The sequence below is a fragment of the Muntiacus reevesi genome, chromosome 1 (assembly GCF_963930625.1).
Source record: "Muntiacus reevesi chromosome 1, mMunRee1.1, whole genome shotgun sequence".
In the NCBI taxonomy this organism is placed as follows: domain Eukaryota; kingdom Metazoa; phylum Chordata; class Mammalia; order Artiodactyla; family Cervidae; genus Muntiacus; species Muntiacus reevesi.
In genome coordinates, this window is record NC_089249.1 from 58,478,663 (window position 1) to 58,494,960 (window position 16,298).

The 16,298-nt window shown below is 57.3% G+C and overlaps 1 protein-coding gene across 2 annotated transcripts in view; it reads right to left on the reverse strand.

Annotated features, from left to right (window-relative positions):
* The window catches only part of SHISAL1 (shisa like 1), a 77,844-nt gene that overhangs the window by 42,797 nt on the left and 18,749 nt on the right, over positions 1–16,298 (reverse strand). For both annotated transcript variants that reach the window (XM_065945168.1, XM_065945160.1), the window contains exons 2-3: positions 6,012–6,107; positions 2,201–2,414 (exon numbers count right to left, since the gene is read on the reverse strand). In XM_065945168.1, the coding sequence (XP_065801240.1) occupies positions 2,201–2,414; positions 6,012–6,075 (278 nt within the window). In that variant the 5' untranslated portion in view covers positions 6,076–6,107. The remainder of the gene's footprint in view (positions 1–2,200; positions 2,415–6,011; positions 6,108–16,298) is intronic.

Sequence of the window (16,298 nt, forward strand, 5' to 3'; positions counted from 1 at the left end):
AGAGGAAAGAGGCAGCTTTCCCCAAGCGAGCATGGCGTGGTGGCAAAACATCCAAGCCCCAACATCAGAGACTGAGGCTCAGAACTTCCCCACCACCACCCCTCCCAGGGGTGATACTGATCCCCCAGTAGTCACTCAACAAACCCACTCTTTCCAAGTAGATTTTTTTTCTTACCATGAAAAAATATATCTACCCCAGGAGTCATCCTCAGCCTTATTGGGAAAATATCTGAAACATCCCCATTAAAGTCAGGAGGGAGATCAGACTGCCTGACAATGCTAAAGATGGTTTTAGAGGTACTAGCCAACATGATTGGACAAGAAAAAGGAGTGAGGCACAAAAATTGGAAAGAAGGAGATGAAATCATCACTATTTGCAAACGGCATAATTGGACATGTAAGAGGGTCAACTGAAAAAGTATTACAAATACAAATTTCAGTAAGGAGGCGGAGTAGAAAAATTTATATTTAGAAATCATTAGGTTTTAGCATTTAAACAACAGTTGGCCAGAAGATTTAGTAGAAGAAAGTGAAAGTGACTCAGTTGTGTCCCACTCTTTGTGGCCCCATGGACTATCCAGTCCATAGAATTCTCCCGGGCAGAATACTGGAGTGGGTAACTGTTCCCTTCTCCAGGGGGATTGAACTCAGTTCTCCTGCATTGCAGGCGGCTTCTTTACCAGCTGAGCTACCAGTAGAAAAAAAGACCTCGTTATAAAATAGCAGCATGAAAAGAAATAAATACAAATAAATGAAAAGATATGTACAATATCTATATGAAGAAAACTCTAAAATACTATGAAAGAAAAACTGAACAAATGGAAAGGCACCCTGTATTCTTGGAAAGGGATATGCAACATCATGAAAAGTCCATTCTCCTTGAATTAATCTATAAATCCAACACAATCTCCATAAAAAAATACTAACTAGATGTTTTTTTGGCAGAGAGACTAGAAAAGCTAATTATAAAGTTTATATGACAAAAAATCTGGGGGAATAGACTAAGAAGACATTAAAACATGTCAGAAGCAACAGAAGTTAACACAGTGAGGTACTAGCAAACATAAACAGACCAACGAAAGCCACCATAACCTACCCACTCACACTTAGTATACTGTAGTATACAATAAGTTGGCATTTCACGTCAGTGAGGAAAAGACGGACAATTCAATAATTCCCGTTGGGATAACTGTCTACCCATTTAGGAAAAAAGTAAAGCTAGATTCTTAATAAACATCCACATGAACTACTTGCATGCAAATTAAAAAAAAGAAATCTTACATCCAAATAAATTCCTGACAGATCAAAGACCTGAAGGCAAGAAGATAAACATACAAGAGTAAAAGAACACATGGGGGGATTTTTTTATGATCTCAGAGTAGGAAAAGCCTGTCTAGGTATGATATAAACCCCACCAGACATAAAAGACAAAAATGTGGGTACAATTTGACTGTATAATAATTAAAAACTAAGCATGAAGAAAAAAGCAGCACAAACTCAAAGACACACTGGGAAAACATTTGAAATGCATCCCATTTCCTTCATATATAAAGAGTTCCTACGAGTAAACAGGAAAAAGGCCGAAAATTAAATAGGTAAAGGCAGAGGACATAAACAGCTAGCTCACAGTGGCTCTTTAAAATGTGAAATATGCTCATTCGTAATAAGGTAAATAAGTAGGTACTGCTTGGATACCATATGCCTTTACTTAGCACATTCTCACTGCTTTTCTACCAGCAAACTGTTCCTTTCTCTCTCCATTCAGATCCCGTCCATCAGGGCCCTGGTCTCACGTGCTCTGATCACCTTAGGGAAAGGCGCTGCATGGGAATAATTTCTGAGTCAGGAACGTCAACCAATATTTGTTGAACAAATAATGAGTGAAAAAGGAACTTGGGTCTCGTGGGTTCCAGCTCTAAGCACAGAAAGTCTTCCACATTCTTGACCTCATTTCACTTTCCCATCAGTCCTGAGTGGTAGGTATCGTGTCATGTGCCCATTTCTCAGATGAGAAGGCTAAAGTCCAGAGGACAGAACAGCCCAGAAAACCTGTCACCTGAAGACTTGCATAAACTCCTGCCAGCCCACCCATCCTCACACTGATAACTCGACAGCTGGCTGGGAGGCTGGGTGTTCTGGCAGCACCCTGGCCTGACTGGGGCCCAAGGCAGCAGGACTGGGGCCCCAGCGTGGTACTTACTTGTGCATGTAGCCCTCGGAGCCGGCCGTGAGGTTCGCCTGCATCACCGCCTGGAACTCTGTCTCGTTGCAGCAGTATTTGAAAACCGTGTTGTTATGGTGACAGCAGAGGATGAAGGTTTTGTTGTCCGAGAGCCGGGGGCAGTGGAAGCCGAAGTGGTAGCGGCCTTTGTGGTCCGTGTACGGCTCACAGACCCGGAAATGCGCGGACAAGACTGGAAAACAGAGTCACCAGGCTTGGTGGGGGTCCCTCACCAGGCCCAGCTGGCCCAAGACACCCGTCAGTCCGTGAGGATCGTGGGCAGAGCCTGGTTGGCCTATTTTAGGGTCTTGCTGCCTCTTCCCTTGCCAGGAGGCCTCTGTGGCCCAGTGTGAGCCTCCCCTCTTCCAGGAAGCCTGCTCCTGTCATCCCCTGGGCTACCATCCTGCTTATACGAGTCACTCAGACCAGGCGCTCCTTGCAGGCAGGGCTAATCTTAGCCTCAAGGGATCCTCTCCAAGGCTTTAACATACAGCAGGAACCCAGTTAAGAAACAACACGAACTGAGCACCTACTATGTGCTTCACCAGTTCTATCAGATTTAATCCACTTGGCCATCTTAAGAGGCAGGTCTGGGATCCCACTTTACATAGGGAGAAACCGAGCCTCAGAGGCCTACAGTGACCTGTCTGAGCCGGTTAGAGGTGGCGGAGGGGGAATCCAATCCAGGCCTGCCTGGATCCAAGGTCCAGGACCCTCGCCACTCCTCCGTCACTGGGCAGACGTGGTGGTGGGCTCACCAGTCCAGGCTGGCCTGGGTGGTGAGTGACAGGTGTGCAAGAACCAGGTCCTGCTTGTGGAGAAAGCGGCATCCCCTTGTGTCTTAGTCTCAACTACACTGACGCCCTAGAACCAGAAGCCCCCAGGGGGCTGCCTCAGGGGCCCCAGCTCTTATCATAAATAATTCAGCCCCCTAGACCATTGAATTTAAACACAATTTCTACCTCTTTATCTTTCAACACGTAAAAGACCATCAAAGACTCCATCAACAATCGGTGGCAAAGCTTCCCTGGCCTCGGACCCTCATTCCCCTGACTCAAGGCCAGAGATCGGTGTTCAGCCCCTGGTGACGCCGTCTAAGCCCAGGACAGTATTTACTAGTCGTGCCGATGGTGATAAACAGGAGCGAAAGCGTGAACAAATATAACAATGGAAAAAAACCTGGAGCCCGCTGTCTCCAGCTTAATTAGTGTCTTCATAAAAGGGACTGCTGTATCTAATTTGTATCGCTCAAAAGGGGCTTCGTAGGCTGAATACATTTCTCCAACCACAAAGGCTCCGGTTCTGCAGAAGCGCCTCAGTTAGTTGAAAGCTCTGTCTCTGCTGAGAGGTTATTAGACTCCAGCCCACACAGCTCCTAGTGCCCGGGGCTGGCGTGGGGATCCCAGCGGGGCGGTGCTGGCCAGTGGGTGGGCGGGTCTCATGTACTGGGGCGCCGAGGCTGGCTTGGGCGGCTTCGTGAAATCCCGGGCCCCTTCCTCAAAGTACAGCATCCTCCTCTGTGGGGATGGGCAGGACCACTGCAAGAGAAGGGTCCCAACCTTTCAGGAGTCAGGGGAGCTCTCCAGAACCCCTTCTGAGCCTTAGAAAAAAAGAAGACCGTCTTAAGGACACAGAGGTCACTAAGGAAGCCTTAGGTGAATTCACCATCTCACTTGATCTCGTGCATTCCCGGGTACAGAGGAGAAAACGGAGGCTGAGCACATCGGTCTCGAGGTGTGGTCCCTGACCTACCACGTCCTTGTCCCCCAGGGGCTCGTTACAGACGCAGCGCCTCGAGCCCCGCATTCCGAGACAGAAAGCAGGGGGTGGGGAGGTGGGGGGAGTGACAGTCTGAGTCTTAGCGAGACCCGCAGGGGATGCAAAGAGACTTGGTTTGGGACCCACTGGCCTGGAGCAACAACCCACCAGAGGCTGGAGGCAAGGGGCGGAGGCAGGAGGTGAATCCTAGCCACTGTTCTGGGCCGAGTTCTGGTCAATGAAAAAGCCCCATCTCTGGGGGAGTCGGCTCACACTCAGCTTAGCTCACAGGGGCTGGGTGTGTCAGCAACTCCCGGTGGGGAGTCAGGAAGACCAGCTGGGGCCCTGAGGCTGGGCTGAGGGGCTGCAGCTGCAGGACCAGGGGAGGGAAGGCCCAGAACTGGGAAGGGGCCTTTGTGCCGAGTTTTGGAGGAGCGGGAAGTGCCGCCATGCAGGTGGGAAGGGGATACGGACAGGTCCCCAGAGGCTCACCCTGGCCACCCCTGGCGCCACCTGCTTTGACCATCTGACAGAGGCCAGAAGGCCACTGCTGCCTCCTGAGGAAGAATGAGGGAGCCCGAGATGCCCTGGGCCCCGAGCCGGGACACTGGTCTCACCCCTGGAACACGCAGGACCACCTGAGCCTCAGGGCCTCTCTGCACCTCCTTGCCCCTGGTGATGGAAGACCAGCGCCTCTCGGGGACTGGGGGCCCCAAGGAGCACCCATGAGCAGCACACAGGGCCCGCTTAGAGCAGGGAGGGGGTGAGCAACAGAGTGGGCGATAAAAGACCGTGCTTCTGGCCTCAGGCACGGGCGCAGCAGGGCCCTGGGGCCCAAGAGTGGAGGGACGGTGGTCAGGAGGCCTGCGCATCCTAAGTCACCAGGAAAACAGGCCCAAGCAGAGAGGGAACACCAAGGGGACAGCCACTCTCTCGGGGACTGGGGTCTCAAAGCCCCCAAGAGGGGACCATGATTCCCCCTGTTTGCAAAGTTCAGGGTATGCAGGGCCATCACTCAACAGCCAGGTGACTGGTTCTCTGACTGTGTGGCCTGGGGCTGGTCTCTTTCCTGGCCTGAGCCTCAGTTTCCTCTGTAAATGGGTGAGGAGTCCCTCTCCTCCAGGGGACAAGAAGAGCTAACACTCAGGAAAGCGGGGAAGGAGTTCTGTGCACGGTGGTCACCCCCAGACCCCGGGCCTTGGTCCAGCTTGGGCTCTGCCATCCCTGGGCCCTTCACGGCCTCCTTCTGAGCCACAATGGCCAGCAAAGGGGCAAGGGCCCCGAGGCAGCAGGCTGGCATCCACAACCCTGTCAGAGCAAGAGGCGAGCAGGGGTTATGTGCACACGTGCCTGAGAAAGAGAGACAGGGACAAGGACGAAGGGGGAGGGACAGGATGGGGAGAGGCGCACAGACAGAGGGAGAAACGCAGAGCCAGCAGGCGCCTTGCTGAGAGCAGGGCCAGCCCTGCCGGCAGGAGGCGGGTGCCCCTTCTCCAGGTGGCCAGCGTCCCCCTGCAGCAACCGAAGGGCACGGCTCATGTCCACCTTGGTGAGGGGGCGCGTGAGAGCCCCCCTGCTGGGATCGGGGAGGGGTGGGCCTCCGGAGACTGGTCGGGTGCTGGGAGCCAGGGACCTGGCATGATGCTGCCTGGGTTGGAATCCAGCCCCTACACCAGCTGTGCCATCTCAGGCTGGCCGGTCCCCTCTCCAAGCCTCAGTCTCCTCCTCTGCTCAATGGGGTGATTATGACATTGCCTGACTTTGACTTGTCAGACTTGGGACAGAACTCACTGCACATAAGGGCTTCTCCTAGGGCTTGATGGCAGCCAGCGATACCCCCACAGCATCCTCGAGAATCTTCCGGGGAGCGCCCCGAGACAGGCACACATGGGGCCTCGCGAACGTTAGCTCCTCATGAGGGTGACTTCCGTCAGCACCCATAACCCTGGCTGGGCTAGCAGTGACCCTGGGAAGGACCGGCCTGTCCCTGCCCCCGCCGCCCACCTTCCGCCAAGCATCCCGGGGGTCCTACCTGCGGAAATCAGCAACGAGAGGACGGCGAGCACGTTCAGGGGCTGCTGGCCACAACTGGTCATCGTTCGGCTTGCATCGATCTGTCGAGCTCTGCCTGTAGCAGGAAAGCCGGAGAGGCCAGCTGCAGGCCGTCCCGCCTGCGGAGCGGACCACTGGCTCTGCTGCCCGCGGCGGGGCGAGCAGGCGCGGGCGGAGACGCAAGTGTGCCGGGAGCAGGGGCCAGGACGCGGATGGTGGCAATGCCGCCATCCAATTTCCTTTCCGGAATGGATGAGTTCCCCAACCAGTCAGCTGTTGCCTCCCTTTCTTTTCACGGCAAAACCAGACTTCATCAAAGGGGTGCGGATGGCTCAGGTGGTGGAAATAACCAGCAGACTGAGGGTGGTGGGCAGGGGAATGAGAATGGGGGTGAGCGAGGGGACTAGGGGTGATCTCGTGCACCTGCAAGGGGCTGGCAGGACCCAGGTCTCCCTCCTGCGTCCTAACGGGGACTTCCCTTCACCGCCCCCGCTCTGACCCCCTCCCCGCCCCCGCCCTCCCCACTGCGAGCATGCATCCAGCCAGCACCTTCCAGGCATTAGGGACCCAGCAATGAGCCAAACACACTCCAGACGGGACGCATAGAAGTTGCTCTTGTCCCGGCTTGCGTTCCAGCAAGCAGAGCTGACAGGGCACAGACAAATGGATGAGGAGTCCAAAGGCTACGAGCCCCCTGGGGTCACACCCCAAACACCCAAAGCAGAGACTCAGACTGATACGTGTCCACCCACGTCCACAGCAGCACAGTTCACAATAGTGAAAGGAAGGGACAACCTGAGCACCCATCGGTGGGTGAGGGGCAGACGCCACGTGGCATGTACTGACCATGGAATATTACTCAGCCCTCAAAAGGGGGGAAACGCTGCCCCAGGCGACAACACGGATGAGCCTTGAGGACGTTCCACTCGGTGAAACAAACCAGAAGCAAAAACGACAAACACTGCAAGTGCATCTGCAAGGGGCCGGCAGGACCCAGGTCTCCCTGCTGTGTCCTCCTGGGGACTTCCCTTCACAGCCCCCGCCCTGACCCTGTCAAAAAAGACAAATACCGCGGTCCCTAAAGGAGTCAAGTTCATAGAGACAGGAAGTAGGATGGTGGGGTGGGGGTCTGGGGGAGGCGGAGAGAGTGTTCCTTGGGGACAGAGTTCCCATTTGGGACGATGACAGAGTTCTGGAGGCGGGTGGTGGGGGTGGAGGAAGTGTTGCAGCCCGAGGGAGCAGCAGGTGCAGAGGCCCTGAGGTGGGAGCCCCAGGGAGCCAGGGGAGGATGCGGGAGGGGCGGGTACCTGCAAGCCCCCTAAGGCAGGGCCTTGGCCCTCGTGGCTACTTTACATCAGACTGTTGAGGCCTCAGGATAAACCTGAGGGACAGGTTCCCTGACTATCATCACCCCCGTCGCTCCCCAGGGGTCTGAGAGCTCAAGCTGGGGAGGAGGCCCAAGCGTCCCCTGTGTAGTCGGCGTGGACTGCTAGAGCCCCGCCGGGGTTGTAGCTGCACGTGACTCGGGATGGGTTTGCTGAGCACCTACTATGTGCCAGGCTCTGGGCCAAGCGAGGTCCTCTGCCCTCACAGCTCTCCCGATCAGGGAGCGCTCAGGGACCCAGCATGGGTCCAGGGCAGCTCTGAATCTTGAGTGGAGGCAGGAAGCTACGGGGGGAGGGCGGGGAGGGAGCAACCCAGAGGCTGGACGTGTCAGACCGGGAGGGGGATCAGACTCTCCACCAAACACGGGGCGCTCCCTGGCAGGTCCCTGCCCCTGCTCTGCGGCCCCTCTTCGGGGGTCTCATCTGCAGCAGGGGCGGCAGGGAGGCACCAGCGGATCAGGGCGGCTCTGAAGTGTGGTGAGCCAGAATAGGAAGAGGGTGGCAGGGCCAAGAGCTGGAGCCGGAACGCCTTAACAGGGTGCTTACTCACGGTGACGTTGGCACCAGCCCCTGGGGAGGGCCCCCGCCCACCCCTCCACCCAGGCCTCTCTGCTCCCCCCACCACGAGCAGCCCGGCCCCCACGGGCATCCAGCTTCTTAATTGCTCTGAGTCTGGGCCTCCTCCAGGCCTCCCTCAGGGCACTCCTGGGAGGATGAAGGAGATTAAAGCATTTGAAAATGCTTAGGAAAGGATTTCGTACTGGGGAGATCTAAGGATCAGCCCTGGAAAAGGTCCTGTGAGGGGGTGGGGCGTGACAAGTCCTGAGCCCCCATTCTGCAGACAGGAAAGCCGAAGGTTCCCTGAGGGCCAAGACGGGCCTCCAGACTCTGGGCTCCTGTAGGGTGGGGCCACCCACATTTTGAACCGGGGCTGCAATCTGAGAGCTGGTGGGTTCACTGAACAAATGCTAGGGTGGGGGTCTGCCTCCGCCACGGGACCGGCCCTCCCTCCTGCTGCTCCTACTCCCTACAAAGCCCTGCACCTATGGAGGGGGCTGTCACTCACACCTGGGGTGCCCTCCTCTCTTTCCTGTGAGACCAAATCCTGCACGGCCTTAGAAGCTGGTCTAATGCCACCTCCTCCAGGAAGCCTGCCTCGATTCCATCAGCTGGAGGCAGCTTGTCCCTCCATTGAGGCTTATCATATTCCATCTCGTCTCCCATTAACGTGTTCATTCAATGATTTATCTATGTATTCTCTCGACATCCACTCACTGACTCCCCAACTCTGGGCCAAAGCCTGGGCTGGTTTCTAGGGACTCAGGGTGTGCTGGATGAGGGCGCCCATCAGTTCTACCTTATGGGACTGTTCCTCACGCCCTGTTCTATCAGACCGTCAAAGTCCCGGGTCAGGGGTTGGCATAGCCTGGGTGACAGCCCCCTGCCTGGCTGACTCCGGCTCTTGGCTTCTTGGGGGCACTGAAGCGATAGTGGCCTCAGGGCCCGCTGTGGGTGTGAGGGTCCCGCCCAGCACAGGGGATGTCCCCACCACGGGGATGCGCTGTGCCTGCCGCATCCATCCTGCCGTCCAACAGAGCGAGCCTGCCTGTGATCTGCTCAGCCCCCTCCCCCCATTCATGTCTCCAACCCCCCCCACATCCCCCCACGTGGCCGCCTAAGGATGAGTCAATGGGTGACGGACACCACAGCCCTGCTGGTGGGACAAGGGTTGGGGTGGGGGCTGCCCACCTCCACCTCCATCCTGGGCAGCTCCGGTGCCAGCACCGAAGGCTGAATTTGTGGTGGAAAGAAAACCCCACAGAGAGTCACTGGGAACTTACATAAAAACTCCATTTGTCACGACCTGAGACAGCAAAGCTCAAAGCCAGCCAGTGTCTCTTTTCCCGGCCGGGCCGGAACAGAGCGGCTTCGGAAACTCCATGGATGCCAGCCCCGTGGGGTTCCCACGAGAGGGCCAGCCCAGAGGGCATGCCGTCTGCTCACCCACATTCACCTCGGCCCCTCCCCGGAGCCTGCAGAGGGGGACCTGGGTGTGTCAGGCTGTCAGGTGCCAGCACGTGGGATCCCCCCCCACTGGTGACATTTGGGGGCAGCCCCCCAGCAGAGGCAGGAGTTGGGACTGAGAGTGAGCAGCCCCGCTCCCGCCCCGCAGGGCTGGCCCTGCTTCTGGGGCTGCGCCCTGGAGCTGGCTCAAACCAGCCAGCTTCTCCATGAAATTATGCTGGCTTTTTGCCACGTTTTCTCAGATGATCCCTAAGAGCCCGATCAAGCAGCTATCAAATGCCCATCTGGTAAAGGATACCAAGGCTCAGAGAGGTGAAGCGACTTGCCTGTGGTCACACAGCCGCCCTGCGGCTCCTCCAGGAAGCAAGCCCAGTCTGCAAGCAGGCAGTCCCTCCAGGCACTTAGGAGTTTCCAGGGCCTCCAGAAACCCCAACCCCCAGAAGGCACATCTACTACAGACATATTCAGTTTATCATGGTGGTTTAGTCGCTCAGTTGTGTCCGACTCTTGTGACCCCGTGAACTGTAGCCCGTCAGGCTCCTCTGTCCATGGGATTCTCCAGGCAAGGATACTGGAGTGGGCTACCATTTCCTTCTCCAGGGGATCTTCCAGACCCAGGGATCGAACCCGGGTCTCCTGCACTGCAGGCAGATTCTTTACCAACTGAGCTACGAGAGAAGCCCTAATTGATCGCCCCGGGTTCTATTCCTCTGAGAACCAGTAAACTGTCCACGGTGGGAGCTGGTGGCCGACGGTAAAAGCTCCCATCGCGGGGAGAATGTTCTGGGTGAGCGGGACTCCCTGAGTGGACAGCCTCCAGAAGCATGCATCAGGCGCGCATCGCCCCGTCTGCCCCTCGGGTCAGCTGGGGACTGCTGTTCCCAGATCCGAAGAGTATTTTTAAACACCGAATTTGGCAAGGCCTGAGAAGGAAGGAAGGAGGGCATGTGAAGAGAAACAGAGCCGGCGAAGATGAATTAAACCCCACCAGCAACAACAACAGATCGGTTCTCAAGTCAGCCAGGCCAGGCAGGGCTGGGACAGGGGCAGCGGTGGGGAGGGGCGCTGGGCCCTGGGCGCTGGGCAGGGGGCTGCTGCCCCAGAGCCCCGCCCCCCAGGACCCCATATGCCTGGCGGCCACTGGCCCAACACCTAGAGTTTCCTCATCCTCTCCCAGCTTCTCCCAGACCCCTGCTCAGCCTACCACGAGCTCCCCTGGGTGTGGCCAAGGGCATCAGTTCTTGCCTGGACCGGGTCAAGGGCAGGGCTCGGAGGGCGGACCTTGCACTTGGGCCACGCTGCCTGGCTCCACCTTTTGTAACCACACCCTGTGTGTCCTGGGACAAGTCTCCTTGGCCCTAAAGTGAGGATAAAAATAGCAGCTAATTCACAGAGTCCTTGGGATGATTGGACGAAGTGACGCATCCGAGGGCCTGGAAACGGGCTCTTTGGAGCTGAAAAGTGTCCGTGGGGAGCGCTGCTCCTCACCGGTTGCCAGCTGCCTCTGCCCCAGCCTCGCCCACCAGGCCGGGTCCTGCGGGCCCAGGGCCATCTTCCCAAAGTGCCCATATGACCACCTGCCCACCTCCTCGGGTTCAAGTCCATGCTCTGGGGCCTGGGTGGTCTGGCCCTTGCTGCCACTCTGGGGTTCAGCCCTCCAGGATCTGCATCTCCTCTGGGCCTTTGCACACTCTGTTCCCCGTGCTGGGGGACACCCTTCCGCTCTCCTGCAGGTGGGCAGCCTGGAACCGGCTTTCGAGGTTCAGCTGGGGGTGCCCATCTCTCAGTGAAGCTTCCCTCCCTCTAATTCTCTCACTCTCCCGGGTGGGCTCCAGAGGCTGGCATGGATGAGAGCATGCTGCCTGCTTGGTTTGTCCTGACTTGAGAGCAAACTGATTGGAGAAAAACAAGTGGCAGGTGGTGGGTGGGGAACCCAGACCCCTTGCCGAGGGGGCGCCTGGCCTCTATAGACCCGGCCACCTGAGCCCTGTATTTATTTCACAGCATCGAGGACGAAGAAGGGCCTGTGACTAGTTACACACCTGTCACCCAAACATGTCCCACCTAGACCCATCCCTGCAGGGCTGCAACTCTGCAGGGTGAGGACAGGTCCCACGCCAGCCTCCTGGGTGCCAGGCACAGGTGACAGAGTTATAAGAGTCAGGCCCTCTGCTCAGGCTGGCCCTTCCCGCCAGCTCACATGTCCACATCGGACCTACCACATGGTCAGGCTCAAACGCCACCTGGTCCAGGATGCCGCCTCGGCGGCTCACCCTCTCGACCCCTACTGTCCAGGGAACGGGTTCTCTTTTGCACGCCCAATGCAACAGGTCTCTGCTAGGGGCCAAACCCAGGGCTGGGTCGGGGTGGGGCTCAGCCACAGACAAGAAAGACCAGGTCTGGCTGCCGCAGGACGACACGGGGACTGTGGGGGACAGTCAGGAAGCAAGTGATCCCATGATGAGCTAGTAACTGAGCCTGGGTGTTCTTCTTATTATTAACAATAGTATGAGCTCTGTGAATTAATAATGAAACAAGGGCAGAGCCCTCTGGGGGCTCACGTAACAGTCCTGCAGGCAGAACAGGTGCCCACAAGATGGGTATCGGTACTAACCCTGGGCCGGGAGGCGAGGACTCTGACAAGCTCACTTACTTCTTGACGCCCTGAGGGCTGCTCCCCTGCCCTCCCTGGGGTGCGGATGGAGGGGCGGGCGGGGCAGAGCCAGGATTCAGAGCGCGCGCTCTGCAGTGCCCGGTCCCCGTGGGCAGGTGGGTGTGTCACGCTCCAGGCAGCACACATGTGCACACACACGGGCACAGGCGTGCCCCCTCCCCGCCACCACCCCCACACCGGGGACCGGCACACGCAGCATCAGCAGTGAGTTTACCCCCAGCAGTCCTCAAGTGTCCAGGCCCTTCCATGACCCTGAGTTTGTGAACCTTTGTGTTAAGGACAACGCCCACTTCGAGGTTATGAAATCTCAGTCCAAACGTGAAGCCCAGGAATAGATGCCGGTGTGAAGCAAGATCAGAGCGTGTCCTCCTGACCCTGGGGGCCTGTGGAGGGCAGGCGGGAAGCCAGGAAGCGGGCCGGACATGGGCCAGACAGTGACACGCTCGCGAGCAGCCGGACTCCGGGCTGCACAGCCAGCAGTCACGGCCACGGCCTGTGGAGGGTCCCCATCCCCATATTCTCAACCTCACGTGGGCCCTGAGGGCCACGCTGTGCCCACCTCAATGGCCTGCACCCCCTCCGTGAATCAGTCAAGCAGATAGGGCCTCCCAGCACCCCTGTGCCTAAAACCCACCCTCCCTTCAAAGTCAGAGAGCTGCCTTTCAAGATGCAAATCCCATTGCACCACCCCTGATTAAAACCTTCCAAGGAGGGCCTTCCCTGGGGTCCAGCGGTTAAGATTTCGCCTTTCCTGGTGGCTCAGCTGGTAAAGAATCCACCTGCAATGCGGGAGACCTGGGTTCAATCCCTGGGTTGGGAAGATCCCTTGGAGAAAGGAAAAGCTACCCACTCCAGTGTTCTGGCCCAGAGAATTCCATGATCTGTATAGTCCATGGGGTCGCAAAGAGTCGGACACGACTGAGCAACTTTCACTCACTCCCAATGCAGGGGCTGGGGTTTGATCCCTGGTCAGGGAACTAAATCCCACATGCTGCAACTGAGACCCAGCGCAGCTGAATAAAACACATACACACAGACACACACAAAACACAAAAAAACCTTCCAAGCGCCTCCCACAGCACTGGAGTAAAGGCCAGGTTCCTGCCAGGGCCCTGACCCCTCCCTGGCCAGGGGGCCCACCTTCCAGCCACCCCGGCTGCCTGGCAGCCCCTTCACCATGGCTCCCACCCCAAACTGTGCCCACCTCTCACCTGGCAGATTCAGATGCATCCCCCGGAACCTGTGTCCTCCAAGAGGGGTCCCCCCAACCCAGGGACGAGGTCGAGAACCCTGCTATGCGCTCACAGCCTGTCTACCTCTCCGCATACAGATGGTGGTTTATAGTTGCATGCTGGGTACAGTGGCTCTGTCTGAGTCATGCCTGTCTGCTCCCCTAGACTGCAAACTGTAAACTGGATAAGGGCTGGGACCCAGGACCGGCGGCATCATTTGCAGGGCCCAACGCGAAATGAAAAATGCAGAGAACCGTCTTCATTCAAGAATCACCAAGCATTTCTAAGACAGCCAAGGCAGAGCATTAAACCCAGTGTGGACCCTCTGAGCACGGACTGCACGCTGTGAAGCTGGTCCGGCTGACACCGCTCGGTCTTGTCACGATGTAGCATAGAGCCCGGCACACGGCCGCGTCAGTCGCTCGGTCGTGTCCGACTCTTTGTGACCCCATGGGCCGTAGCCCGCCAGGCTCCTCTGTCCATGGGATTCTCCAGGCAAGAATACTGGAATGGGTTGCCACCCCCTTTTCCAGAGAATTTTCCTGACCCAGGGTTCAAACCCAGGTCTCCTGTACTGCCTGCAGATGGAAAGGACCAGAATTGCTAGCAGGGCACCCAGCGCATCTTGTAAACCAGCAAATGCTTCATTAATGGCACATAAGTAGGCCCTTTATAAACACTTGTTGGACTGGTTCAATGAATGCAGATATTACCGTTTCTGTTTTTCAAACAAACTGAGCTCAGAGAGCCTAAGTGGCTTGCGGAGAATTGGAGGGTGGCAGGGCTGGGATTCGAACTCAGGTTTGTCTGAGTCCAAGCAGGGGCACACAGTGAGTGTCAGGGGAGATGGCACAGGTTTTGCAGTTGGTCTCCCCTGGCCTAGAATCTGAGTCCTGCCGTTAAGCAGCTGAGTCTTCTGGGCTTCCTCATCTGTACAATGGGAACCGTGACCGTGCCCCTCGCTGGGGTACTGAGAAAGACGGGAAGCCCCACAACTGCTAGCAGGGCACCCAGCACACCTAGTGAATTAGCAAACGCTCCGTAACCGGCTCTTTCTGGTGCTACCTTCTGTTAGAAGCTGATGGTCTAGGAACCCGAGAGGTTGCTGTGTGCCCTCAAGCAAAGCAAAGTGTGTCTGAAGTCTTCAAGACTAGTGCCCTTAGTTAGCACTGACTCCCTTCCAGCTTCCCAGGTGGCGCAGTGGTAAAGAATCCATCTGCCAACGCAGGAGACGCGGGTCCAACCCCTGAGTCGGGAAGATACCCTGGAGGAGGAAACGGCAACCCACTCCAAGGTGCTTCCTGCCTGGAAAATCCTACAGATAGAGGAGCCTGGCGGGCTGCAGTCTATGCGGTCGCAAAGAGCCGGACATGACTGAGTGACGGATGGCACGTGCATGACTTCCTTCCGCCTTGCCTGCTTGTTAATTGCTTCACTATGGGGCACAAGCTCCTGGGGTGGGGGTGTTCTGTGCCTCTCTACCCCCACAGAGGAGGCACTGCACACAGTAGGTGCTGAGTACATGTTTGCTGCCCAAAGAGCAGGAACTCTGTCAACACTCATGGACCTGAATGCCAGGTTGGCTGTATTGCAAAGAGCGCATTCCCATGGGAACAGGTGAGATGCAGTCCGGGGCCTGAGCGTGACTCTCCCTGAGACAGGAGGGCAACTTTCACTGCCGACACCACGAGTGACCTCGGGGGGTCAGCCCTGGGTGGATGCCACGCAGCCAAGCCAAGAACCCAACTCCAGAGTCTCGGGGAGCCCAGGTGGGACAGCGCAGACGCCTGGATCTACATTCCCTGACCCCACCCACCGTCCCCGTGTCAGGCAGGCTTGACAGTGCTTGCTCTACAAGGCCAGTTTAGGGTCAGCTCAGGGGGGGAGCGGCAAGCTCTGCGAGGCGCCCTGTGGGGTCTCAGCGCGGGCGTGACCACAGGACAGCGTGCAGGTCACCAGCAACTTGGCAACCACCTGCTCGCCAAGTCCCTCCCTCAAGAGAGCATTCTCGTTGATCCCTGGAAGGGCATCCTCCCCACCCTCACCAACCCGGCTGTGGGTTCAAGTTCTAAACCTGACTAGTTACCATCCCCTTCTTGGGCTCTCACCAGGTCCTCCAGGCAGGTCCCTCCCTTGAATGTTTGAGGCGGGCACTGCTGTGCTCCCATTCCACAGGTGGGGAAACCGAGGCCGAGCCAGGGGAGCGATCTATCCGAAGTCATGCAGCTGAGGCTGGGCCAGAAACCCGAGTTCCACGGGAGGCCTGGATGCTCTGCTCCCTGCTTGGGGCCACGGCCAAAGGCACATTGCTCCCCCCAGGTTAAGGGGAGGGCTTCGTCAAGAGCTCGGGAAGCCCTCTGCCTCTATCTGTTCTCTTGAGTTATTTGGCTACACCATGGAGATAAAACAACCAACCCCTGGAAATCCCAGCGGTATTTTTTCCCCCAGTGGAGAAACACAAAAATATCACATGAAGAATGAATCACTTAAAAGTGTCAGGCCAGGGAGAGGAAAGACAGACCCACAGACTGTCAGAGGGCGCCCCGATTTCTCTCCCCACCCTGGGGGCTCCTTTCCCGCTCCCTCTGTGGGAGGGGGCTCTGGCCCCAGGGGCCCTTCTTCACTGAGGAGAAGAGCCTCAGTTTCTCGTCTGTAAGTGGGGATAACATGCCCCCCTTGAAGGGCTGTTGGGAACGGCCAAGGAGGTGGTGGAGGCATCCATCCAGCGGCACTGGGCTAGGGACCACAGACACGGCGGCGGGCGGAACAGACCCATCCCGTCCCCCGTGGAGCCAACCACATTCCCCTGTGCAGAGACTCGGGGCCCCTGAGCACAGAGGCGGGCCCTGACCTGGTCTGGGTCGAGGCTGTGCCCAAGGAACACAAGACCGGTGAGGTTAGCAGGCTCGTCCGGACCGAGGGAGGTGAGCCTGGCAAGGGAGCACGCCAGC